Source organism: Stylophora pistillata, chromosome 13 (genome assembly GCF_964205215.1).
Source record: "Stylophora pistillata chromosome 13, jaStyPist1.2, whole genome shotgun sequence".
NCBI classification, from domain to species: domain Eukaryota; kingdom Metazoa; phylum Cnidaria; class Anthozoa; order Scleractinia; family Pocilloporidae; genus Stylophora; species Stylophora pistillata.
The window spans coordinates 3,240,765-3,267,332 of NC_142531.1; the positions used below are offsets into that span (position 1 = coordinate 3,240,765).

Consider the following 26,568-nt stretch of genomic DNA (forward strand, 5'->3'; position numbering starts at 1 on the left):
TGTTAACAACCTTCTAAAAGTCAGTCGCTAAAGTAGTGCAATGTAGGTTAAACAGTGCCCTTTTTGAAATGAAAACAGGCAAAATATAAATTTTAGATTTCATTTGGTCTTTGTCCGAGGTCTTTTGTTCTAGTGCCACCTGAACAAATATCAACTTCGTGCAATATCAACTGGGGTATAATGGTGATACAAACTGTTAGCAAACCAAAAAGGCGAGTAGTACTTTGGAATAAACGATTTCCACTTTCAGATCAATTCTGTGGCCAGGTTTATATCAATTTCAAGTTATTAATCTGAGATGAATTGAATCAAATTATAGCTTGTAATTCAAATAAATCATGTGATTTCTCAAGGTTTGCATAACAATCCGCATCATTACGAACTATTCCAAAAATGGTGGCAAATTGTGAACTGTTCACTGACCAGGTAACCATTCCAATACTCTTGGTGAGAGAATGAAGACTTCGTATGATACTTCTGCATATAAAGAGCCACCATTTTTGCTACTGTTAGTCAATCATTTCAAAACTCTTATCTTCGCAGTATCCACTAATAATCTAGTCATTCTAGTGAATCTTCTTGACCAGACTCTTTGTCCTTCCATCCTTCTGAAAACTTTTCTCCTCCTGAAAATAGAATTATGAATGTGATCAATGAATGCTTACTGTCTCAGAACGAAGACGTACAATCTTAGGACCTTGAAACATAATTTCTACTGATGTAATTCGCTCCCATTAAAGCACTTCTAACAAGAAAGAGAAAACACCAAGACTTTTCGAAATGTAATGTTAAATGAAGCGAAGGCCATCAAGTCCTTTGTAGAAGAGTCGCTACATATCCTGTGGCAATATTTAACTACAAGATATCCTCCTTGAATCCTTTGGAGCAAGAAAACCCTATATTTTTTGTCAAATATTTTACCATCGTGGGTTCTGCTTTTCTCGAGGCCAGCACCCTAATTTAATTAAACTTCGAGTTGATGAACCGCTCAGAAAAACCAACCGACTCGCGTTTGATCGTTTAACTGAGACGATACAACAAGTTTAGTTATTTGAGGGAATTTAAATACAATCTTTTGCTGAAGCAATACTCACTTTGTGATGATACTAAAACCAAGGTACTTCTGTTACTTTTCTGAATTGTCTAACGTCTTCTATCCAGAGTGTATCTTAATTTTCAGGCCTTTAAAAGGCACGTCTTCATTCTTCGACGAACAGCGTGGTTTGCTGGAAATTCTACAATTCCTGATGAATATGGATTAGCAGCTTCAGCCAATAATTGACTAATACGTCACTGATTTGGTGCGAAGTTTTGTTTGCATGCTTTGGAGTCAATTGAAAATCAAGAGGAATAAAACGCGTTCTGTGAGAGGAATTTGCATGTGAGAGGAAGAAAAATCAACTTTTACGGGACTGTAGAGAGTATTCTGTAAGAGGAAGAAACTCTGAAATGAAAAAAAAACATTGAATGAATTCGCTAATGAGTTTTGTAACACTCAAACAGTTGGAACTGATTTTGACAGGATTTCCGTTGAACTCCATACTCTGAATTATGTACACATCAAGTTTTATTAGTAAAATAAACCAAGGAACTAATGCTTCATCTTAGAATAGTATGGGATTATACACGTCTTTCATTTATTTCAAAAGCAAATAAAGACATCAAAGACTCATTGTCAGCGAGGATAAAGGTATGATGAATAAAACAAGATCAAAAACAACAAGATTCCCCGCGCCAGGGTTTGAAGCCTGACCACGGACCGCAACATTTTCTGCGTGTAAGAGTGAATTTTAAGATCATATTTTAGGAGACCTACGCACTATAATATCAAACCTAGCATCATAGGACAACACGTTTGTCAGAAGCAATGATTTTCAACTGGCTCAGTTGATAAAGAAGAAACTCTAGATTGGCTGCATGTTTCTATAAGAAAAGGCCTGTTTTCCTTTGTTATCTGATAAATTTGTCTACTAATGCATCATTACCTAAATTTTTCTTCTTGAGCAAAAGCAAGAAAATCAATTCGATGGTGAATGTTATGTGTATTATCATCTAAAGAAAAAAATATGATGACGAAATTAAAAAAAAAAACAAACAAACAAACAAAACAAATAACCACAAGATTCCCCGCGCTAGGGTTTAAACCCCAACCACGGTGCAGTCAGATGTTCTACTCACTGAGCTGCGGGAAACTTTTCCAGATTTAAGGCTGAATTTTAAAGTCATTGTTTAGGTGTCCTACCCACTGTAAATATCAAGTTCAGAAACATAGGCCATGGGACGACAACAATCCTCTTTGCAAGGGTTTGCAGTCGAGTAAATCAGTAAGAAACTCTGTCCACTTAAATTTTCTGTTTCTATCGAGAATTAAAATGATAAAAATGACAAATGATATGTGTATCAGAATACGTGGAAATCAAAGACCCGTTACCAGCAAGGAGAGAAATATGATAAGAGAATATATAAAAAAACAAAAACGACAGGGTTTAAACCCTTACCACGGACTGCAACATGGTGCAGTCAGATGCTCTACCCACTGAGCTGCTGGGAACTTGTCTGCATGTAATGCTGAATTTTTAAGTCATATTCTAGATGTCCTACGCTGTCGAGATTAAGCCTGGAAACATAGGCCCAATGCCATAAGAGGACAAGAATCTCCCTCACAATGGTTTATCATAAACTCAGTAAGAAAAAACTCTGTTCACCTCGATTTGTTTCTATTGATGATTACTTATTTTCTTCTACTATATAGTCAATTTTTGTTCTGATGGAACACTTTAATCTAACCCATGATCTTGCCGGAGCAGAACCATGCAATCAATTCGGCGATAAATGATGTGTAACGGTATACGAGGACATCAAAGACCTGCTATCAACAAGGTAAAAAAATATAATGAGAAAAACAGAAAAGAAACAAAAATGATGGAGATTCCCCGCGCCAGGGTTTGAACCTTGTCCACGGACCGCAACATGGTGCACTCAGATGCTCCACCCACTGAGCTGCTGGGAACTTGCCAATAACATAACTGAAATTTTAAGCTCAGGTAATAAGGGTCCTAGACATTGCAATATCAAACTTAACAACACATGCGCTATCCCATTGATCGATTAGAATCTTCTTAGCAATGGTTTGTGGCTGGCTTCGTTATTCAAGTTAAGTGAATATCCGTTGACTTACATAGAATGTTCTTGATAATAATAATAATAATAATAATAATAATAATAATAATGATGATGATGATGATGATGATACTCATCTTTCTCTATTGAGGGTAGCACAAAATATCACAAGATAATCTACATGTGGCTCTCGTGAAAATCCAAAAAAAAAAAAGCAATAGAAAACAAAACAAAACAAAACAAAACAAAACGAACAAAATTACCACGTGAAAGATAAAAATGTTCCACACAGATCGATGTCTGCAAAGTTATTTTGCAATTAATACAAACTAACCCAGCCGGGTAAGTTCGTTTTCCTTATGTTGTTAATAAAGTGAGCTTGGGGAGGAGCAGTCCTTAATTCATTAAAAAAGACTGTTCCAAATTCTAACCGCACTTAAAGCACACAAACTTGAACATATGAGCTCACAAGAGTAAGCCATTCTTCCATTATCAACAAATTTCATAATGCTGAGATGCATTTCCACATTTTTTTTTATTTTTGTGCAAATGCACAACATGGTATCCAGTCTTTAAAAACAATTCTTGAATTGAAGGAGAGAATATCATGATACTAGTAAATGATTACAATACACATCAGTTATCATCTGTAGCCAAAGGAAGCTCAGTGACGTGAAAAACATAAAACGAAGTTTTCAGAAACACGAAAAAATATGAGTTTGAAGGAATGAAGTGTGAAGTGTTCAGGGTTTAAGTGATGTTCGCTGTCACACTTCTGGGACAGTGTTGCCACTGAGCTATCGATGTTTATTCTAAATCACTAGTAATATTTAGTTCCAAACTCATCGCAACTGAAGACTTGCATGAACTTATAGGATGGGGTGGCATTGGGCATTGGGAAACGCAACCAGGGGAGCTGTGACGTCCAAATCGCCCGAGATAACGCAGTTCGATCTAATTCGAATGAGAGCATTCTTCTAATGTCACTTCTATATTTTGAGGAAAAGAACAAATGTAATTCGACGATAACTGATGATGTGTGTATCGGCTTAGTAACAACTTGAAAGTCTCTTTTTTAGCAGGATAAAATGTGACAGAAGAAAAAAAAAACAAAACTTCCCCGCACCAAGGTTCCAACCCTATGATGAACCGTAGATGCGGTCAGATGTTCTACCCACTGAGCTGCGTGAAACGCGTTAACATTTAAGGTTAGATGTTAAGCTGACGATAACTCGGCAATTTCATCTCATCGTGTTGAAATTTAGTCGTATTGCGATGCATCAATTCAAGGAAATTAGAAAATAGTAAACCTTAATTCAACTGGATAGAAACAAAGCATAAAATGAAAAAAAAAAGATTAAAAATAAAATAAAAAAGAAGTGGGTATTATAGAAAAAAAAATAAATACAAAGACCAAGTCCTTCTAGCCAGGCTCAAACTCTGACTGGGCCAGCTGACGTGGTACAATACTCTCCCAACTGGAATGCGAGGAAATCTAGCCAGACCAAATTTTCATTATATCATATGAACCACACACGGCTTGGACCAACTTCAGAAGCATGTGCAGTGAATTAAAATTATGTTCACTAATCATGTAAAAAAACCGCAACAAAAAAACAACAAAACGAAACAAAAACAGACATACCAGGGTATCAGGACATTGGTAATTTTTATTAGTAAGGGATAAAAAGTTATAAATTTTGTGATATAATATGTAGCTTTCCGAAAGTTTATATACTATTCCTTTGAATTAAAAAAATGCGGGTCACAGTTTGTGTGGGCCCTCTAAGTTTAAACACAAATACAGTGTCGACATTTTTTGGCCCATTATAGATTATCGGACAGTGTGTCTTGAACAAAAACGTTCCAATATTTATCTAGATTCTTATCTCACACTACAGAAAGACTTCTTCACTATCGTAGGCTACTACGTCCGTATTCATCTAACATTAAACCAGGATTCATAAGACTAACGACATCCACATTCCCGAACAGCCATATCTTCATGGTAGACCATTTGAAATTCGTCATTGTGGTACTCGATGGCGCTTATTCCCCGTAACTTAATCGGAACACAGCAGGGCTGGCCAGTTCCCTTGTCTCGTCCGGATGAAAACAAAATGGCGCGAATGATGGCGTGGTCAGTGGGGTTGACCTGATAATAAATGTGTGAGTTCATCAGGCACTATAAGTAACAGATCTGTAATGTTATTGAACCCTTGCGACACTTGCGTTTTGGTTAAAGTAACCAAGATTCTATAACCAAATAAATTCTTAGCGCTCTGTGATTAGTCATTGCTTATGAATCTTTCAGAGTAAAGAGGTGAGGCTGACGTCATAGCAAAATTGTTTCCGTTCCGTTGCATGACATGCGCACATTGGCGATCTAGAGCTGACCATACCATACAGAACTAACCGTATAGCTCGCTAAAGACCCATGAACATCTCCTTACAATTAGATTTGACCCAAACCAGAACTTTTTGAGTCCAAGAGAGACAAGAGAAAAAATCACAGCGAGCGAATCACATAATTATAAGTTAGGGCTTGTATTGCGTAAATTAACAGGTGAATACGTATGATCAATTGCGCATTGCACAACAATCCAAGTGCTTCTAAACAAAAAAAAACTAGTAACTCATACCATTTTGTGAATTCTTTACGTGGATCTAATAAAATCTCATTTTGAAAATCGCTTAAAATGGGTTTAAAAATGTTGAAAACATAAAAACTTCTTAATTAAAAATTCCTAAAAATACCCATTAGGATCTAAGGTAACTTCCTGCCTTCGCGCGCTAGTTTCATTAAAATCCTAGCAAACTATACATCAGAAGAAAGCTTAATAAATGCAGTTTACGATAAAAATGTAACTTAAGCGAGTTTTCTTCTCAGGAAGAGTCAGGAATCGGTAAGGCGTGAAACGACAGAAGGTTCTCCTATAGAATTTATCGGGTATCGGATGTCGCAGCACAAGCAGAATGGCTGCACAGTCTTATTCACAAGGCATCAAAAAAAGTGTGTCAAGCTTTTCCGATATTTTGACTGGCTGTCTAGAAATCGGCATCTAAAGTTGAAGTAGGTATAAATATGAGAGGCCTATTGCGTTAATGTACGTCACGGGACAACTATTCCAAATACCAAAATTTCCCGACACACTTTTGTTCGTCCCTATTCCTGGAATGTTTTGGCGAAACTTGACGAAAATTCTCTCAAAGTGGATTATTGCTCTCAGAATCTAATGCGAGATTTTAGCTCCTAAAGATTCGTAAACAACGTACACCACGCCAGGTGATTATCTCGCCTCCTGAAACCGCAAACCAATGGAACAACGGAACCTCCTGGCGTCAATGACGATGGATCAAGATTTCCCGGGAAAAGTAACTCATTGCAGACACGGGTTTCTGTTTTTTTACCCTTGATCGCTGAGTGGAGAGTTGAGGAGGACGACACAATAATAGGTAAAGTTGTCAAAGGGAAAGGATAAAACCCGCAGCAAAAATGAAAAGACCGGAAAATGAGCTTAGAAGCTACAAAACGAATCAACAGACAGCTTTCAAAATTACGATTCCAGGCGATCGTTAATGTTTTTGTATCAAGGCTAATACTTGCATAAATGACAGGATACCTCGTTTTTAACTATATCTATGACAAATTTCGGTTTGACGGCGGCTTCTTTCTTCGAAATCTGGACGCCAGCATAGAGCGTAGTAGCTTTCGCTTTCACCAAGGATTTTTTCTTTTCTTGACAGAATGGTTCTCTTTCTTGATTTTTTGGGCTTCTTTTCTTTTCTTTTTTTTTTTTTTTTTTTTTTACCTAAGGAATTTTTGCTGCTTTTGATTTTCCATGGGCAAAGATAAGAGCTTCTGCGTTTGAATTAATTCCAGTGCACAAATGACATGAAAAACGAACCCCAAGATGAACAGTTCCCGCGAAAATTCACCAAAGGGTTATGCCCTGATGCGAGATTACGACACTTTCCTGATTTATTAACTTCAATTAGAAAATCCGTTTTTCTAAATAACTTGGACGCTTTGGAGATTTAAAATTCTTTTTTTGGAAACGTTAGGTAAAATGTTAAACTCAATTTTAGTTAAGTAAAGGAGAAAACGATTTTTTCGGCCTCTGAAGGTGGGAAGTAACTTTCTGATGCGTCTTAATCAAAGTTCTAAAACAATTCTCCCTCCTTTTGCAAATTTAAGAGGCAAGCTGTCACCAGGTGTTTTATAGTTATACTGCTCGCCTCTTGCTGGAGAAGTCCTTTGGTTGACATCAGATTAGAGAGCTTGCTTTCCTCAATATTGCATGTAATAAGATCACAAATGTGTCTGGGAGCTGCCTGATGAGTACACCGGAGTGGTTGAAAAGGAGGCGAGATTCTGCAAAACAAATCACTGAATGCACTTGGAGAAAAACCAAAGCTGATCCCAAGTCACTTTCAAAAATGATTAGAAATAAAACTTTCTTATTGACTCCATTGAAGTCACCAAGGTCATAGAAGGCCACAGTAGATCTAAGCTATTCCCAAAATATTAAGATCAAAACTTTTGCCTTGGAGCAGAAGCATATTTTGCCACCTACCAAGAGAAGGAAACTTACATTTGTGCCCAGTGGAAATCTGCAAGCTCCTGCACATCTGTAAGCCTCATAGAACTGGGGAATGATGACATGTTTCCAATTCATAGTCTTATGAAGCTCAACTCGCATAGGATGCCGGGAACAAGGTACCTGGTCCTGGATGGAGCGGTGAGGTCTTGGCTGGGGTGTCATAAGACTCTTTTTACTCTGACTGTCAAATCATTGTGTATAAGTGAGTTGAGAAGGGAAACTTATGTACTCTTCAGCAAGAAAGATTTTATTGTTGAATGCTTTAAAATCACGCAAAAATAGACCTTCCACAGAGCAACAACAGAAAATACTAAGCATAAAATAGATGCTCATTTTATAGGGACACTGGAATAAAGGAGTCATATTAACAAAGATAAATTTAGCAAATGTTATCTACCGTTTTCGAGGAAATGAAGTGTCCTCCTTCCTTGGCTTGGACAGTGTTCGCACCATTAACAGTGGTCTACCATCCTTTCCTGCACTAGTAGCATTAAATATCACTCTAAGAGAAGCCTCATTCATAGCCTGGTCTCCCTGTAACCTAATGTAGACTCCATGATTGAGATGAGGGGAGCTTATCCATCTCTTCATCAAGGAGCGGGCAGGGAACAAAATAGACTTCACACCTCCCTCCTGAATCTTAACCGAATACACAGGTTTGTGGTCAGAGTGATCAAACAGAACAAGGTGACCACTCCAGAGGGGGGTTGGGATAGAACCAATGTGTAGTTCGACTGTCACTAGAATCTCTGCAGATTTAATTGTTTTATTGGTTCGAACTTGAGAGGAATTCAGATTGAAGAAAATTCCATTGTGTCCAGGGAGACCTGAGTACAAAACATGAAAGAAATTTTAATTAAGGAGACAATGGAAACTGAATAACTGAATTTAAAAATACGTTAAATGCTGCAAGAAGATTCTCCGAGGTAATTTGAAACATCTTCATCTGAAGATAACTTAACTAGTTTCTAAATTTAACTTAATTTTTTTCAGTTCTCTTAAGTATTCATGGATAACATTTTACATGCGAACGTCAAGAGAAAAGTAACATTTTAGGACTAAGGATTCACTGATCTCATGAACTGGAGATAGTAAATCTTGTCGGTCCACAGGATATTCCAATGAGAGTTAAAATTTCTCCTCTACGCGTTATAACTAAGATTTCAATCAAATCTTCTGTTTCACGTCTGTTTTCGTAGCATCTTCCTTAAAGTTGTTGTTTCGATCTCCTTATCCGCCATTTTGAATGCTCATTCGAAATGCCGCTGTACGTTTGTTCCCAGACTCCCGTCTGCGTTCTCAGTTTTCGCGTAACACCCCAGAGCACTGGCCTCAGCTTTTTCAAAAGACATCACACCGTAGTCTGCCACGAAAATGTTTTTTTTTTTTTTTTTTTTTTTTTTTTTTTTTTTTTTTCCAACATCAAATACACCTTGTGCCGGAGTCAGGAAGTATGGCAAAATATTTCCGGCATATTCCGTGCTTAGACAAACCTGGACGTTTCATTTCGAGAGTGATGCGCGTTTTAATAATCTAGATGAGTTGATAACTTTTAGTACTCTTTCTGGTCTTTTCCGGAAGTCTAGGTATTTATGATTGTGGAGCACGAATCTTACACGGTAGTATGTAATGTTATCGTAAGAATTTTTCCAAACCGGAAATTGTGAAGAAAGCTCAGCTCAGCTAGACGAAAACAGGAATTGGATAGAGATCAGTGAAGCTGTTTTTGGCAGCGATCAAAGCCGAGATATGGCCTGTATCAATAATGACTAAACATCCGACAATAGGCCTGATAAAATGGCGCTATTTATAAACGACAAGGTCAATCAAACTTTTCCTTGCGAAAATATCAATGGTACAAAGCACTCAAAAAAGGCGTGTTCCGTCCACACATTAACTCTGATTTTTTTTTTTTTTAGATAAGGGAGGGTCAGAGTAAAATTCCCCTCATGTTGACCTTTTGTTAGCCAATTCTTTCTCCAAAAGTAGACCAGGTGCTCTGTGCTTTTTTGTTGTGTTATTGTCTCTACAAATGCTGAAAACGATTTGTTCTTCTTTCCTATCTAATCCATCGCGAAATCGATGAACATTGGAGCAAAATTTACTCCAGAGTTCACGGTGCGTAAAAATCACGATATCTTTTAACCAATTTTTGCTCACTTGCATGACGAATTACCGCACAAGGAACTAAGGATTGCTCGAAGTCCTTTTTAAATTCTGAATGATGGGCCAAAATTAGTCTGTGGCTGAAAACATCGAGGTGGTCTATTGCTTTGTCGGTAAGATCTGATTTCGTGGATTAGTAGTTTTTATTTACTTGTGGGATAATGTTTACGTCTCTAAAGGGGTAACGTGGTGTTGGTTTGAAGACCTTGTTCGAAATGAATACGCAGCTAGAATTGGGAAGTAAGGTGAAACGTTTTTCGATCCGAGGAGTACTAACTGTTTAGTTTAGGTGAGTATCGAGGCCAGAAACTTCAGGTGCGACGCAAGCATAGGAATGAACTTTACTCAAGGGCGAAAAACTGTTGCGACAAACCTAGGCCTAAATAAAAATTGGAAGGAAAGTACGCCAGTGCACATTTTAGGTGAGCCCTTCCTCCGGCTGTGGATCTAGGACTCTCAACCTAGGCGAAGCAATCTAACAAAGTCCTTCCCACCAAAATTTCACCAGACACCAGCATGCAAGGTGGCGATTAACTCTCACTACAAGTCCTACGAAGAGGACATAGGACGCAGAAAAACATCAAGAACGAGCCGCAATTTAAACCTATATAAGACTTATTCACACGGGATCCTCGATGAAAATCATTCTTTGTGGCATATTTTGTTGCGAACCGTTGCCAACATGTGTGAATAAATTGAAGATACAAACTGTTCGTTCAATGATGTTGTTTAGGTGCTACGAAAATATAGTTCTCCGAGGTATTGTTCGCATTTCCGGAGTACAAGATGCACCGAACAACGTAGAGAACTAATTGTGTGCTTCTCTGAGCAATATGGAGTTACGATTGCTTGTTCGTTCCCACAAACGCGCATTCCGACAGCATACAAACTAAATTCGTGACATGAGGGAACACAGAAACGAGAAACAAAAAGCAGAGCGAACTGAAACGTCGTTAAGTGTATATCTCGAGTTTAGATTTCAAAGCAAAGGTGGATTTGGATGTTTATCAGACTTCTTTTGGATTCTGAACGCAAGAGATGCTAATTCCATAGCGTAGATTAAGCTGACTATTAGAAACTGAATTTAAAACCACTTACTCTGCCCAATGTAACAATAGAATGTATCAGGCCTCTTGGAATTTCTTCCAACATTCCGATTTTGTTTGGTATATTTGCGGTACAACCTCATCAAAGGCGCTGGAACATCCATTGAAGACTGAGTCACTTTGCTTGGAGAATGGCTACGAAGAGCATACTGGAATATTTTACTGAACTCAATGCTGGTTGAAACGTTGTTTCCGAGTGAAAACGGAGGAGCCGTTGTGAAGATAAACACCGCCATAAAAAGATAGCATGCAAGCATGATGCCCACAGTAGAGAAAACAGTGAAGTGTTGCTTCGAACGAAAATTACTTCACGCGAAGACGGAATGTTTTAATTTACCGACCACGAGCACTTTCCTTTACAGGTTACCCAATTTACATGCCCATTTACATGTCAACATCAAAATAAAGCCCCTATTTCAGCCACTCATAGCAAAATAAAACCTCCCTTTGTCGTGACTTTTACGTGTAAACACCCTACATATCTGATGTTACTTGATGACGGTGCAAGTGCCCTGCATGGGTTGAAATTATCTCCAAGATCTTGTATAAAATTCGTCAGACAACGAAACAAATCTCTCGACATTAAGACAAAGCAGAGCAGTATTGATCACCCCTCAGCCGAAAATCACTTATTTTAACCAATCAGCTAATCGGCTGAAAAATTGTAGCCCACGCACTAACTGAGAAATGAAATAGTAAATTATACAGAAGCATTTCACGTCAAACTGGGTTATAGACTTCTGATTTTTAAGGATGTGTAATATTAGTAAATAAGTAAGTAAGTAAAGACTTTATTTAAAGAGGGTTAACACTTAATAGCCAGTGGCTAATAAACTTGTGGCCCTTGGAAAATAAAATTACAAACTATGAATACAAATATAATATGATAAAAGTTAAAAACCTAAATTTATGAGAGACGCGAATAGTTGAATTACAATAAAATTAAAAACTTCCGTAAAATATAGATATAAATAGATATAAAAGTTAAATCCTAAAATAGTCAAGATGTTGCTGCGCTGCGGAAATCGTTTTGAATACGTGAGTCTTTAAGGACATAACAGAGTCTGATTTTTTGATATTTAGAGGCACATTATTCCAGTCTTGTTGCTGATACAGCAAAAGAACGGCCTCCTTCAGTCTCACGCTTATAATCATGAAGGCCGGATAGAATACCGTGTGCTTCTGTCATGTTGTGTATTGTTAATTGTTAAGTGTTCATTGAGATAGTTCGGGAGAGAGCCATTTACGCGCTTATGAAAAAATAGCAAATTTGTTAATTTTACTCTGTTCACAAAAAGGTATCCATCCCAGTTTATTAAAAGGTGTCATAGAGGGTGCTCGGCGGTGGGCATATAAAATAATTCTAGCTGCACGCTTCTGTAATTTCTAGACTCTGTAAAGTGATTCCTTGTCACATGATGACCAAATGACGTTAGCAGTGCTCATGACTGGGCGAAGAATGGCATTACAGAACAACAATCGCTTTTTAAGTGACAGAAAGGCTCTGATTTTACTCTAAACACCTATGAGCGAGGCAAGCTTATTGCAAAGATTTTCAACACTACAGTCAAATGAGAGTGAACTATCGATCTTGTTAAACCTAAAAGTGTTGCACTATTTACATTTACGAGCCTATTGTCCTCAACTGTGACAACAAGTTCATCATTGATCTTAGACGTCAGGCGCTTTCAGGTGATCGTTGAGACTTTGGACTTTGACTCTTTGATTGGGAGTTTATTTGAGTCGGCCCAGTGACGTATTTCATTTGCGGAGGTATTTAGAGAAGTTTAAGTTCAGGTAAATTATTAAAGCGAGCAGATGCTGTAAGGGTAGTATTATCAGCTTTGAGGTGGTTGTTACGAATGCTAAGACCCCGAAAACTAAGACCTAAGACCTAAGACCCCGAAAACTAAGATCCCCCGTCTATTTATTGATTTACACTTTTCCGGTGGGTCTTAGTTTTCGTAATTACGAAAGCTCATTACGAAAACTAGGACCCATCTTATTTTTCTTGTTTATCAATTTTATTTTATTTTAATAAATAGAATATGTATATGTGCACGATCCTTCGCAGTAAAGCACTATTTAAGCAATAGTGAAAATCAGACCTGAAAAAAAAAAAAAAAAAAAAAAAAATTTCAGGCCTGTACGGGATTCGAACCACTGACCTCTGCGATACTAGTGCAGCGCTCTACCAATTGAGCTAACAAGCCAACTGGGAGCAGGCCATCAAATTAATTCGACATAAACCCGTAGATGATAAATCAAACAACAACAAACATATGAAACATATGTATGAACTGCGGTTATGAAACGTATATGTGCACGATCCTTCGCAGTAAAGCACTATTTAACCAATAGTGAAAATCAGACCTGAAAAAAATTTCAGGCCTGTGGATCGTGCACTAGTATCGCAGAGGTCAGTGGTTCGAATCCCGTACAGGCCTGAAATTTTTTTCAGGTCTGATTTTCACTATTGCTTAAATAGTGCTTTACTGCGAAGGATCGTGCACATATACGTTTCATAACCGCAGTTCATACATATGTTTCATATGTTTGTTGTTGTTTGATAAATAGAATATGTTGAAATGTAAAAAGCGAATAATAGACAGCAACTAACACCCCGTCTTTTCAATGATTTATCACTTCTCCGGTGGGTCTTAGTTTTCGTAATTACGAAACCTCATTACGAAAACTAAGACCCCATCTCATTTTTCTTTATATTTATCGATTTTTTGAAGGTGAGCGGGAGAGTTTATATATCATCTTAATTTTTTGCTTTTCCGGTTGGATCGAAGAACCTGGTTGCTTTAAGATTAAGAGGGATTTTCTACAACCTTTCCTTGCGTTTCGAAGCATTTTCTCTTGCGACACAGAAACTGAGTTATTTTTAGAATTGTTTTGCAACTGTTTTGAATCGTTCTACAAAATGCAAAAATAATGAAACTTGAGGAAATTTTTTTAAATGGAACAGTTCAGACTTAATTAGGGTTTTCCCACTTTATGAGTAGTGCCGTTAGTTGTAAAACGGAAAACGTTTTTTTATCACATTTCAGGTGGGATCTTAGTTTTCGTAATAACGAAAGCTAATTACGAAAACGAAGACCCCATTTTATTTTTCTTGTTTATTTATTTTATTTTATGAGAATATGTTGAAATGTAAAATGCGTATGAAAAGTAAATTGTATAATACACAGCAATTGTTTTGGGTCGTTCAACAAGATGCAAAAATAGTGAAACTTGAGGAAATTTTTCAAATGGAACAGTTCAGAATTAATCAGGGTTTGCACACTTTATACTGTCGTTAAGCTGCTGTTACACGTAACAATTTTTCCTGCAACGTGTCTCGCAACAAAATTTGTTGCAAGTTGCACGTACCATGTTACACGTTACAAATACCATGCAACTTGTCTCGCGACAAAAATTGCGTAAGTTGAAAATGACGCATATGTCGAATACAGAGTGCGGCGAAACATGTTGCAAGAGCCATACTACAAGCAGTTTTGTTGTGCAGCTTGAAAAAAATTGTTGCAGAAAGTAGAAAACGATTCAACTCCTCGTGCAACTTAAAAAAAAAATTCAGTTCCATGAAGGGATGTTACACGTAAAAGTCGTAAATGCAACTTGCAACAATATTTTTTTCAGATACGATGAATATATGAAGTTCATATATTTTGAACTGCGGTTATAGATACGTATGATGCACGATCCTCGCAGTAGAGAGCGCTATTTATGCAATAGCGAATATCAGACCTGAGAAAAATCAGGCCTGTACGGGATTCGAACCACTGACCTCTTCGATACTAGTGCAGCGCTCTACCAATTGAGCTGACAAGCCAACTGGGAGCATAAATAGCGCTCTCTACTGCGAGCATAAATAGCGCTCTCTACTGCATCATACGTAAATATTTTTTTCGAAAACTAAGATCCCACCTGAAATGTGATAAAAAACGTTTTCCGTTTTACAACTAACGACACTACTCATAAAGTGGGCAAACCCTGATTGAGTCTGAACTGTTCCATTTAAAAAAATTTCCTCAAGTTCCATTATTTTTGCATCTCGTAGAACGATTCAAAAATAGCTCAGTGTCTTGGAGGAAAATTAAGAATCGCCCGTCGCGCGAAAAAATACTTCGAAACGCAAGGAAAGGTTATAGGAAATCCCACTTAATCTTAAAGCAACCAGGTTCTTCGATCCAATCGAAAAAGCAACAAATCAAGATGATGTATGAACTCTCCCGCTCACCTTCTAAAAAATTGATAAATATAAAGAAAAATGAGATGGGGTCTACCGTCTTCGTTTTCGTAATGAGGTTCGTAATTACGAAAAGTAAGATCCACCGGAGAAGTGATAAATCATTGAAAAGACGTGGTGTTAATTGCTGTCTATTATTCGCTTTTTACATTTCAACGTCTTCTATTTATTGAAATAAAATAAAATTGATTAACAAGAAAAATGAGGTGGGGTCTTAGTTTTCGTAATGAGCTTTCGTAATTACGAAAACTAAGACCCACCGGAAATGTGAAAATCAATGAAAAGACGGGGAGTTTAGTTTTCGGGATCTTAGTTTTCGTAACAACCGCATAGAGGTGTTAACTTGTGAACTGAAGTGCAGTGAAGAATAGTGGGCCTACAATACTCCCCTGAGGAAATCACTTGACTCCTTTCCACCCAGGTAAACTACTTGCTTCAGTGCTGTGGTTTTTGCGAAAACCGGACTGCCTTGAAAAAATCAAGTTATTATCGCAGAGAAAAGTGTATAGCGTATTGTGCATGTGGCGCTCAATGACTTTCGACGAAACTGGAAAAACTGAAATGGGACGATAGTTACACGGATCACATTCAGCGCCATTCTTATACAGAGGTGTCACCTTATGCAGTTTTCCAGTGCGAGGGAAAAGTCCCCGTAGAAAAAGAGAGGTTGGTCAGTTTTGCAATACTTGGCGCAACAGCAGGGGCCGCTAAACGCAGAAGACGAGCGGTGATTTTGTCTATGCCAGCCGCCTTATCAGGACTAATCGAAAGGATTATCTCGTTAACCTCCACACTTGTTATGGCGGGAACGGAAAATACAACATCAAGGCCCTTACGAGATTTCACAAAGTTACTCGGCTTCGGAAAATCAAATGAAATTTGACGTAGGCCTTCTCGCAGTTTATCCGCGATAGTGGAGAAATAAGCATTAAGGCATTCAGCCCTTCCCAGGAAATCCTCCGCATCGCGCCATCGACATTCAAGTTTTTCACCGCCTTAGTGTTCCTTTTCGATCCGGTTAAAGCATTTATTGTTTTCCAGATTACCCTCGTATTGTTTTTATTTTTCTCAAAAGAATTGTTGTAAAAATCACGCTTAGCTGAGTGCAAAGTAGAAACTGCTTTGTTTCTTGCAGTGCGATAATTAGCCCAGTCATTCTCATTGCATTACGTCACAATTCTTCACAGTTTAAAGTCTTTTATTTACATTCGCTATGCGCTTCTTCAAATAGATAATACATTTAAAATAAATATACGATGGATCATATTTCAAATAAGTTTCTCTGCAATAATTATACATATATTAAATCTGTCTTATTGTACATATCAATAAAAACCTTACATTTAAAAGTCATATTGGTATACGACCAGAGGAAATGGATCTGTCCATTTTGAAAATAATTTTTAGACGTTTTCGATGGTGTTTCGTACTCTAAACATAATTTCATAGTTGCAAACTTAAAAAAAAATGTAAAAAGCAAATATATGAAAATGCACTTTATCAAAAAAAAAGTAGATGTTATCACACATTTTCAATTTGTTTCCTTATTCCTTATTTTCCACATAGGATCTGCAAGCATTGCAGATTAACTTAACTTCTAAGTATGACTTCCTCCGACTGCAATCTTTGCACTCAGTTAAACTCTACACTATGGGACACCACTATTTACGAACAATGCAGGGATTAAGTAACGAAAGATGACGCAGAAAATATTCTGGTACGTAATTCCCATTTCGCTTCATTTCATCATGGTTATCCAGGAATTTTCACGGCACTCAAGACATCTCGGATGCAATTAGTCTTGGGCATCTCCTTGGATGAGTGTTCTTTTTCTTTGTACACATTCCACCATGGTATCTTTGATAAGCTGTTCGTTGATCGCTGTGTTAAACTCTACTAAGCCACTGAGCCGATCAAAGATGTCGTGCGTATACTTCAAGTTAAATGTACTGAACCGTTTGTCGGGATCATTGAATACTGGAAAATCACCAGCCTTCTGTTCCTGTTTAGTAGTTCGAGGCACTCCTGTGAAAGGAGAACACAAAAAAATTATATTCAGGCTTCATAGGTTCATTTTTTTAAAATAAGTAATAGTATTGATTATCTACAACAAATTATTAGAGGCATTAATAATATCGTTGCAAAGAGATCTACAAAGATAAACTTAGGAAATGTTAGAGATTACTAAAAATGTACTAAGAACCTTTTTTTCTAAGAACTTTCGGAACCTTGTGTACCTCAGAGAGGTTTTCTCTCACCCATAGGATAGGATAGGATAACTTTATTTATACACGGTTTCTCCATCAGTTGATTTAGTTAATTCTATACTAGAAACCTATCTATCTAACTACAATAATAATTTGATAATAACAATTCAAATAAGAGAAATAAATAACAAATTCTGCTTTTCATGGAGGCCGTGTCTAGAATTTACTTAGAATTAAGATCTTACTTTAAAATGTGGCTACTTAATTTAGATTCTAGAGCCCATTTCTTTTTTAAGCGTAGCAGGCTAAGACCAAAGCCAGAGAATTCACGTGAATCAATGATCATGAGCAATTTATTCTCACCTGGCCGTACAAAATCTCTGTATGTCTTGTTGACAAGAACAAAGTGAAGTACTATTGGACACTTGGGGTTTGTAGGATCTTTAAACACGTAACATTCCTTCCATCCGTCTCTGTCAAACTGTTCGTCTGCGTCAATTGGCGGGAAAAGAAGTCCGTTTCGTTTGGCCCAGTCTTCTGCTAATTTGATGTTCTGAGGAAGTGAAGAAAATGCTTAGTTTTAAAAGAAATATTCAAGAGAACCACAAAAGGCATAACGCAAAAAATCTTTTTCTTTCAGTTAATTGAGAAAGCAGGACACATTTTTAAGGTAAGAGGTTTGCAACGACAATTTTAATCAGATTTCTTAGAGGCAGGCATGTCAGTCAAAGTGGTCCCTTAACATGTTTGTTCACCTTTTTCCCAGATAAGTTGAAATAGCTCGAACAGTATGTACTGAGAATTCCAATCCAGTTCTTACTCCGGTAAAATGACAGTCTAAAGATGACCAATATCTATGACTGGACACACGCACTTTTGAAGTATAAAAATTGTTTACCTTAAATGGCCTTTCCTCGTCAGACTCTCTGGCGCTGAAATCAAATGACAGAATAAGATCAACGGACCTCTGTTTCCTCAGAAGGGGCGGATAAGGCGAATTAAACATCAGTCCTGCATCGATGAGTTCCATTCGTTTCCTCTTGATGTTGTCTCTTTCGAAGGGACATTGTGGTGCTGCTCCGTCTGCATACTCTGGAAAAACAAAGCGCATGTGTGTTGGCGCCGGCCTTTCATGGAAACTATACAAAACATAAGGACTATGTGGGGTTTTTCTTACAAAGTGAAGCCAGTACAGCACATTGCAAGTTTATACTGGGAAATGTTTACTGAAAGTGAGCTTCCAATAGAAAGCAATTGTATAAACTAGACAAAGGTTGCGCAGATATCAACATATGTCTCACTACGTTTAAAACGCAACTGAAGTGCGTGTAGTATGTATTTCATCGCATCAAAACTGCGGTTCATATCCCATTACTGCGTTTCTTCGCGTTCTACGTTCGTTTTCTATTCATTGGTTGAACTAAATTTTACGATTCTTCTCCTTAACAATAATAATGATAAAGCTATGCACATCAGAAATTTAAAAAAATACCTTTAGCTCCATCAAGTCCCAGGCCTCGTAGGAAGTTGTGGACCAGCCCTGCTCTTTTTGACCGAGTTTGGAGACCTGGTAACTTTTCAAGTACATAGTCTATGACTTTTCTACGGAACTCTTTCTTCTCTGTTTTTTGGTTTTTTGTCGCTTTGCTATCTAACTTGTGGAGTTCTTCGTCCGCTTCAACGTCTTTTTGTAGTTTGGCCATGAGAGAAATTCCAACATCTTTTTGGTTTTTTTTTTCGCCGACGTCACCAACGCCTTCGTCGACATCATCAACATCATCATCATCATCAGAGTCGTTTTTGTTGCTCTTTTCGGACAGAAATTGTTGCTCTGTAAAAAATTAAAAACAAAAAACAAAAACAGTGTTAATCCCCACACGGTTTTCAGCACTCGTAGCGGACACAGTTAAGAAAATATTATTTGTATCTCAGCTGATTGACAAATCCTTTTGTCAAATTCAAATTTCACTGCCTCTTTCACATTCAATTTTCAGTCCTTGTTTCGTAAGTTTTATGACTACCTTTTTTATCATCTATTGCATAGAGAAGTTAAACGTTAATCGCCCCTGTGAGATGAAGGGAAGCCAAGCGCATTAGTTGTGTTAAGCGTAAAACCGGACCAGAAGCGGTTGAGTGCTATTCTGTGATGAGTCAGTCATTCACACTTTACCTAAGAGTTGTTTCTCGTCATCCTGTTCCGTGTTTATCTGCTTTTTTTGGTTCAGAACTCTCTGCAGCAGGATTGCATAAAAACTTCCCCAGATTCCTAAAACACAATAAACATCTCTAGATAAATCCACTGCCTATTTAAGTGAAGTGATAAACTCAAGCTTAACAACATAGTCCGCGCATTATATCAGTGTTCCCTCTTATTTCTCACTAAATGCTCTCCGCCTCGTGCATTTTGTTAAGTTTTACATTCCGCAGACAATTCAGCGATTTGCTTTCTATGTAAGGTCTTTGTTGTCTCTCTAACAAATTCTGAGCACCATATGGTGGGGTGTGGCCTTTTGTGATTGACGTGAATGTTTATCAATGACTAGTTAACGAAATGCTGAATGAACTTTCCAGTCCTAAACTGCTACATGTTGACATGTCATACCTTGCAGATAATAAAGTGGAGATTCAGGGAACTTCTCAACGAGTTTCCCACAAAAGAATTTACTTCCAAAAAGTTCGGTCTTCATAAAGGTGCCATACTTGTCCATTCCAATCTCGTAAGGAGTAAACTCTACCCATTCTAAAGAAAAAGACACAAAGTTTAAAAACAAGAAATCTAGATTACATCCGAGATTGATAAATGTCTTATCATATGGCAAAATATCACACCTGCATATGACTGTGCTGATACGTCTCTTTTGGAATTAAGCGCGGTGTATATTGGCATGGGAACTGCTCCATTTGCAACCTTCTCCTTTTGATCACTTAGTTTTACTGAGTTCTTTTTCTGTGGGACAGTAAAACAAATATCTTACATTGAATATCACAATTAAAGTTATAAGTCAGCGCCACCACATCACCAGTGAAAATAAGAAGTGGAACCGCCGTTAAAGACAATTAACTTTGAAAAATGCTCTCCCAGTAGAGTGATCATACATCTTAACGTAATAGAATTTGTTTCTTTTTCGAGTAAATCATCTTCATGCATTATACGTAATCAATTGAGTATTTGTTGTTCAAATCCAACTTACGGGTCCTAAAAGGCTTTCTCCGACACAATGGCCATAAAAATCTGTCAGACTAACAGGCTGTCCTTTCTTCCATTTTTCTGTGATATCTTTGACGTACTGCATCACCCTCCTGGGGGTAAGTAACCACATGGGTCCCCACTGTAGATGTTCTCTGATATTCTTCTGGGTCTCCATGGAGTCAATTTTCTCTCCCGCGGTCTGAGAGTATAACAAAGACAAACCCCTGAAAATTCGAGGACAAAAACTTTCAGTCAAAACTTTCAAACATTTCTTATGATTTTAGAGGCAAAACTTGCTTACTTACCAAGCAGAACCTGATAAACCGGTTAAATAAGTCATGCAATCCATCAGATCCATCTCATCCAAGGCACGACAGGCCGCGCTGAAGCCTGTAGTAGCTCGGTAACCACCCCCTGAGCCAAGCACGGCTATTGTGGGAACCTGGAAAGGAATCAAAAATGTTCAGAGCAAGGAAACCTCTCATATTTACGCATTTGATTCGGAGTGTGGAAGTATTAATCATTATGTTTTCAGCTGAAGTCAATTTCTCCCATTTTCACACCCCATCAAATGGTTAGTATTCGAACAGACTTTCTTTTCAAAAACAAGAATTTTTAATAACTTATTTTCCTACCTCATCCATGTTTTGTGGCGCTTGTTCTCCCAACAACCTTTTCATGGCGTCAAACACGATAGCTTTTCTCTTCTCTCTAAATTCTTTCTCTTCATCGCAAAGTTCTGAACTGTAACGAAGGTCAGCGTACTCCCCAGATCTGAGACGATATAAAATTCTTAGGAAAGAGTCCTTAAAAAATAAGGACAAGTAACTTACAGACTGATTAAATCAGGCGCGGTGGAACTATAAAATAAATACTGACTTGTGACGATAGATATGAAATACCAAAGACCTTTGCCTCTTTTATACGGCATGTGTACGATCCATAATCGATTATGCAGAATAAGTTTTTCATTACTCTCTCCCTGAATACCTCCACCAAGAACTAGAACATATTCAGGAAAGATCCATGAGAATCATTTGTCCTGGTATGCAATACGAACAGGCCTTAGCTATTATGAATCTTCCAACTGTGAAAGACCACCATGAAAATATGTGTACAGCAACATTTCGCGATATAATGAACGATCCTCAGCACAAATTAAGTAAACTTTTACCACCCTGCTATGTAAGCTCTCATAGGTTGAGGCACGAGCGTACCTTTGCTTTGTCACTTTGCAAGACAAATAGACTCAAAAACAGTTTTTTAATTGCTTCGGCCAGAATAGTCAACAGCCACAAATAATGTACAAATTCCCCCTTACGATGAACTATGTATTTTTTAATGATAAGATGTATACATGTACATAGTAATTTCTATTTTATATCTGTGAATACGCAATTCAGTTCATGCTGTGAAGTATTTACCAATAAAGTATCTATCTATCTATCTATCTATCCATCTATCTATCTACTTACACTGTGGATGCCTCCAGGGTAATGTCCACTTCAGAATACTATATTAATGAGAAAAATTATATATTATTTAGTACAAAAAGCCTTTGAAAGCACTCGACGTTCTTTGAAAAGTCGATCATATCAGGTCATTTTTTCATTAGAACAGAGTCTACAGCAAATTCTCCTGTTGGGATAATTTCAGTTTAAGCAAATTCTTACCTCTCCAAATTTAAGAGTTCTGTGCTCCAGTTTGCCCAGTTGTAAATTATCAAGTGGCAAGCAGACTGCAATACCAATTTGATCATCAGCGTTGAAGTCTTCATCCCATAAGGTCAGCTCTAAAATAATAAGAAAAAGTTAGAACTTTCTAGTTCAAAATCGGGTTGGAATTAATTTGAAATGTGCCGGTGATAAATGATAACAACCTTTGCGACCGAATGGAAGAAGAGCTAATGATAACAATTATCACTTAATGGTCTATTTACTTGCAGTTCTGATGAAGGTCTCCCATCGAAACGTTTTTATTAAACTTTCTTAGACTTTTTATTTGAGTATATGTCTTTCTTAGCTCGAAGTCGTCCGTCCTCGTGCACTACAATATTTTTCCTATTATTTATCGAGGTTTGGACTGTGAATCCTTTTGGATCCTTCTGGCGCGGCGTCACTGTTGGCTCGAGGCCTTTTAACTTGTTATATATATATATATTTACTTTATTTATCAATTCATGTATTTCACAAACCTAGCACATTGTTTTCTTCAGGATCAATATGAAAGACAAATGGTTCCTCTTTCCACTCAGGGTTCTTGTTATTTGAAACACATTTTGTTCTTTTGACAATTTCAGCTGATGAAGGGATTCTCATCCTCAAATATGGATCCGGTGTATCGACTTAAAGCAAAGAAAAAATAGTGCGATAAGTAAATGAAACAAAAAGAACTTAACAAAGATAAAAGCCAGCTAATGTGAATACACCTTGGTCTGTAAACGCCGATAAGCTTAGTGCCGATTTCCGTTGGCATAAACCTGGCAAAAATCTCTTAAATAAGAGAGCTTGCATTGAAAAAAATCAAAAGCTATATAGTTAACACTCCTTTGCTTTTTCTTTGTTTGAATGTATCGTGTCTTTCTTGATATATCTGTTGTAGAACTGTGGTTTACAAAGTAAAGTTATACTCACTCCAGTCATACCATCCTTGAGTAACGTTTCTGGCTCTTAAAACATCAATCTTAACTGCTATGCAGGATCTTGGAGAGGCCTGAAATAAAGGAATAAAAGCTTAGTGAGTCTGTTGCTTTGAATAATACACGGTCTTAATTCCTCCACTTCAAAGAAAGGTTTAGAATCTGAACCGACGATCTACACTTAATACACAATACGTTACTTTAAAGTTGGCGATAAAGAATGTATGTTTTCTTTAGGAGAATTTAAGCAGTAGCCTTGCATAACAATAATAGTCACGGAATCTGCTCTAAAAATACTACCAAAAAAAAAAAAAACAAAAGCAAAAACAAGACAAGAACAAAACAAAACAAAGGACAACAAAACAAATATCTCCGAAAAAGTAATCCATTGACATCATTTGCTATTACATGTTTTAACCAACTTACCTGCAAACTTTGAACTAACGCTGCTGTTTCTTGCACTTTATTTCCCTGTGTTTCATTCTTGAGAATCATTTTTTTACACTGAAAGGCAAAACATACTCCAATAAGCACTTCGTAGTCGGTTTCAATGGCAATTAAAAAAAGTCTCCCGCTGATCACGTAAACTTGTTCGTTTCGCACGCGAAAATCTGCCTACTCTTGCCGCTCACGCGGTTGGGTGGAGCACAGCGGATATGACTCAGCGATCGCCAGTTTGAAAACGTCCACGTCCCTGAAGTAAACTGTTTACATCGGCGGCCTAGCTACCATAAAATTGCATTCTGAAGATGCTATTAAAAACAACAATTTTCAAACTTTTTAAATCTACGTTCTAAATTAAAAACTTTCCTGAGCTTCTTTTCAAAACCATTTTTTACGTTATTGCCTTAGTACAAAATAGTCCTAATTTTCTGCAATCGTTGCACAGACTCGTTCAATAGTTTTATCATCTTTCAATATTCTGACATAGCGTTACTCAGAAAGGTTGGGCTACTAAATTAGATACTGTATTCAATTTTCATTACCGGACAAAGACAACACACTGAATTTTTAACGTAAAACTTTATACTGAATAGCAAACAATTGATAATATTGTGTTGTCTTACCTTCGCACTATTGTAGCTCAAACCAGTGTACCGAAGTGATTTTTTAACCTATGGATGCGTCGATTGTGAACTTTGAAGAGCTGAACTTTCCTTTATATACGCTCTGGGCGCGAAGTATTTTAATAATTATCTCTTTGACGTCAATTGGCAGAGATCACGTACTTTTAAACAATGACCTCAAACTCATTATGCGTGATTAACTGGCTCTTGATTGCCGGGCTTTGGTCACACAAGCCTGCCTATCTTGAGTTTTGTCAGCCAAAGCGGAAAGCCAATGACGAAATTGAAGTAAAACAACTGTCAAAAGTGTTGGTTCGTAGCTTGTTGCGAGGGAAACTGGTTAATTGAACATATTCCATTGACTCGGTGGTCTTAAACTTTCCACTTCACAGCTTGTACCCTCAGTTGACCCCTGAATTTCAATGCAAATTGCTCGATCACGCGCAAATTTTCTCAAGCCAATATCTTCAACATTCTTGAGATAAAAAAAGGATATCGAACGGTTTAGCGTCTGTCTTTGTTTTCGGAAGTAGTTCGCGGGATTTTGAAATGAAAAATAGCACAAACAATCAGTGACCTTTGAAATCAGAGCGATGCCAATGCAATCGTCTGTTCTGAATCTCTAGTTTCATTTCGAATTTTCAGTGTAAGCACTTGAACTATACTCAACAAACTTTTGCTTAATTGATATTAAAAGAACAGCATAGCGCCAGGACAATTATTTGTGTGCAATACTGAGTCCTATTGATAAATTCCTCTGGTATTGAACCACACGCACAGGAAAGAAAAACATCTCTGACATAACGTTACTTAATCACGAGAGCGGAAGGTACTACAGCTACCATCAGCCGCACTGAAAGATTGCAATAAATGATACCTTTGTCCTTAAACTGCGACAGGAAAATGCTGGAGGAAAAGCACGTGTTAAAAAGCTTCCTTAGCACGAACTGTCCTCGCCGGCTACAGTCAAATCTTTTTTATTTCAGCTTCACAAAAACAAAGGGTGGGCGATAAGATTTAATCAGCTTCAAAAGGCGAGCAAGGAGATAACAATCAAATTTTCATTATTCTTTCATCAGAAGATCGTAATTGACAAAGTACATAACATCCTTTAAGGGTATTTCCTGACATGACGTTTCCAAAACTTTCATTTTAAATAACTTTATCTCCAAGGCCCCAGGAAGTGAATACATTAAACTCACATAATACCTTTAGCGAATGAATTAGCCAACATTACAGTACCATGAGAATACACAAAAACTGAAATACTTCATCGACCATAGCTCTCTAAGGAAAACACCTCTATCGTAAATGTGCAAAGAATAAGAAAGAGCACCATAATGAACGCCAGCTTCGATTTAATACCAGTACCTACACAATTATCCGCAAAAAATAGACCGTAATATTAACAAATCAGTGATGGTGCAATTTTGATTAGCATTTAATGAATTTGTTTACATACACAGACAATTACGTGCCCTTTTCTTAATTGAAATAAAACATCGCCACAGGCGTACCTGTGACGAAAAGTTCACAATTTCTTTTTAATATTCTACCGTTGTACGGATACATCACCATCAGCCACTTGCAACACGGACTAAGAAAGAATCGACAGTCTCAAACCCAATTCGCTTTAACTCTTTCTTCCGGTAAATTACCGTTACAAAGCTTTTCGTCTGAGATCGGAAATAGAAGAAAAACAGGATGTACTTCCAGACAGCCTTACACAAGTGTTGATAATGTCTGTTCTTTGATAAAAAGAACGGAAAAACGTAAGATAACCTTAACTTGTGAGAAAGGTAAACCCACTAATTCAGTCATATTCAGTAGATGCAGTATTAGCTAAACTAGCTGTTGTTCCTTTCATAGTTAATATGAGGTAGTGCAAAGTGTCTGTTCATTGACTCATATCGCAACACGTCGCGCACCGCCGTTTAAGTTCATCAATACTTTTGTGAGTGTTTTGTCTTTGTTTTCGCCGGTCTTCGTTTCTCTTGCTTTACCGCTTTTAGATATAATCTAGAAATACCGAATGTCATATAAACACGTCATATGACCTTTACTTGTAATTGTAAAGTTAAAAAGTGATACACTTGTTTTAATTCTCTTGTGGTAAAACCACCTATTAACTATGTTCCTTTTGATAAAGAACGGAACCTCTTATTTAACGTGTTTAGCTTGATATCAGTGGACATTCACACATGAAACAGCTTGA

General features: G+C 37.4%; 2 protein-coding genes across 3 annotated transcripts; both read right to left on the bottom strand.

The window, feature by feature from the left end:
* Positions 1-4,772: 4,772 nt before the first annotated feature.
* LOC111331280 (univin) lies at positions 4,773-11,460 on the bottom strand. Of its 2 annotated transcripts, XR_015994881.1 has the most exons (5): positions 10,989-11,460; positions 8,122-8,551; positions 7,716-7,905; positions 7,360-7,495; positions 5,137-5,275 (listed from the first exon to the last, which is right to left on the bottom strand). XR_015994881.1 is itself a non-coding variant. In XM_022936352.2 (4 exons), exons 1-4 carry the CDS (start codon positions 11,251-11,253, stop codon positions 5,090-5,092), a joined length of 1,071 nt encoding a protein of 356 aa, XP_022792087.2. In that variant the 5' UTR covers positions 11,254-11,450; the 3' UTR covers positions 4,773-5,089. The 2 variants fall into 2 exon arrangements, 1 of the variants encoding a protein (XP_022792087.2); XM_022936352.2 differs by lacking the exon at positions 7,360-7,495 and having other exon boundaries at positions 4,773-5,275; positions 10,989-11,450.
* A 4,833-nt stretch (positions 11,461-16,293) lies between these two features.
* LOC111331303 (cytosolic phospholipase A2) lies at positions 16,294-24,553 on the bottom strand. The gene is made up of 16 exons (XM_022936384.2): positions 24,354-24,553; positions 23,713-23,790; positions 23,282-23,360; positions 22,843-22,992; positions 22,322-22,440; positions 22,124-22,161; positions 21,284-21,422; positions 20,954-21,090; positions 20,650-20,872; positions 20,288-20,405; positions 20,061-20,198; positions 19,629-19,724; positions 18,951-19,289; positions 18,357-18,550; positions 17,822-18,011; positions 16,294-17,276 (listed from the first exon to the last, which is right to left on the bottom strand). Exons 2-16 carry the CDS (start codon positions 23,779-23,781, stop codon positions 17,047-17,049), a joined length of 2,259 nt encoding a protein of 752 aa, XP_022792119.1. The 5' UTR covers positions 23,782-23,790; positions 24,354-24,553; the 3' UTR covers positions 16,294-17,046.
* Positions 24,554-26,568: the final 2,015 nt, after the last annotated feature.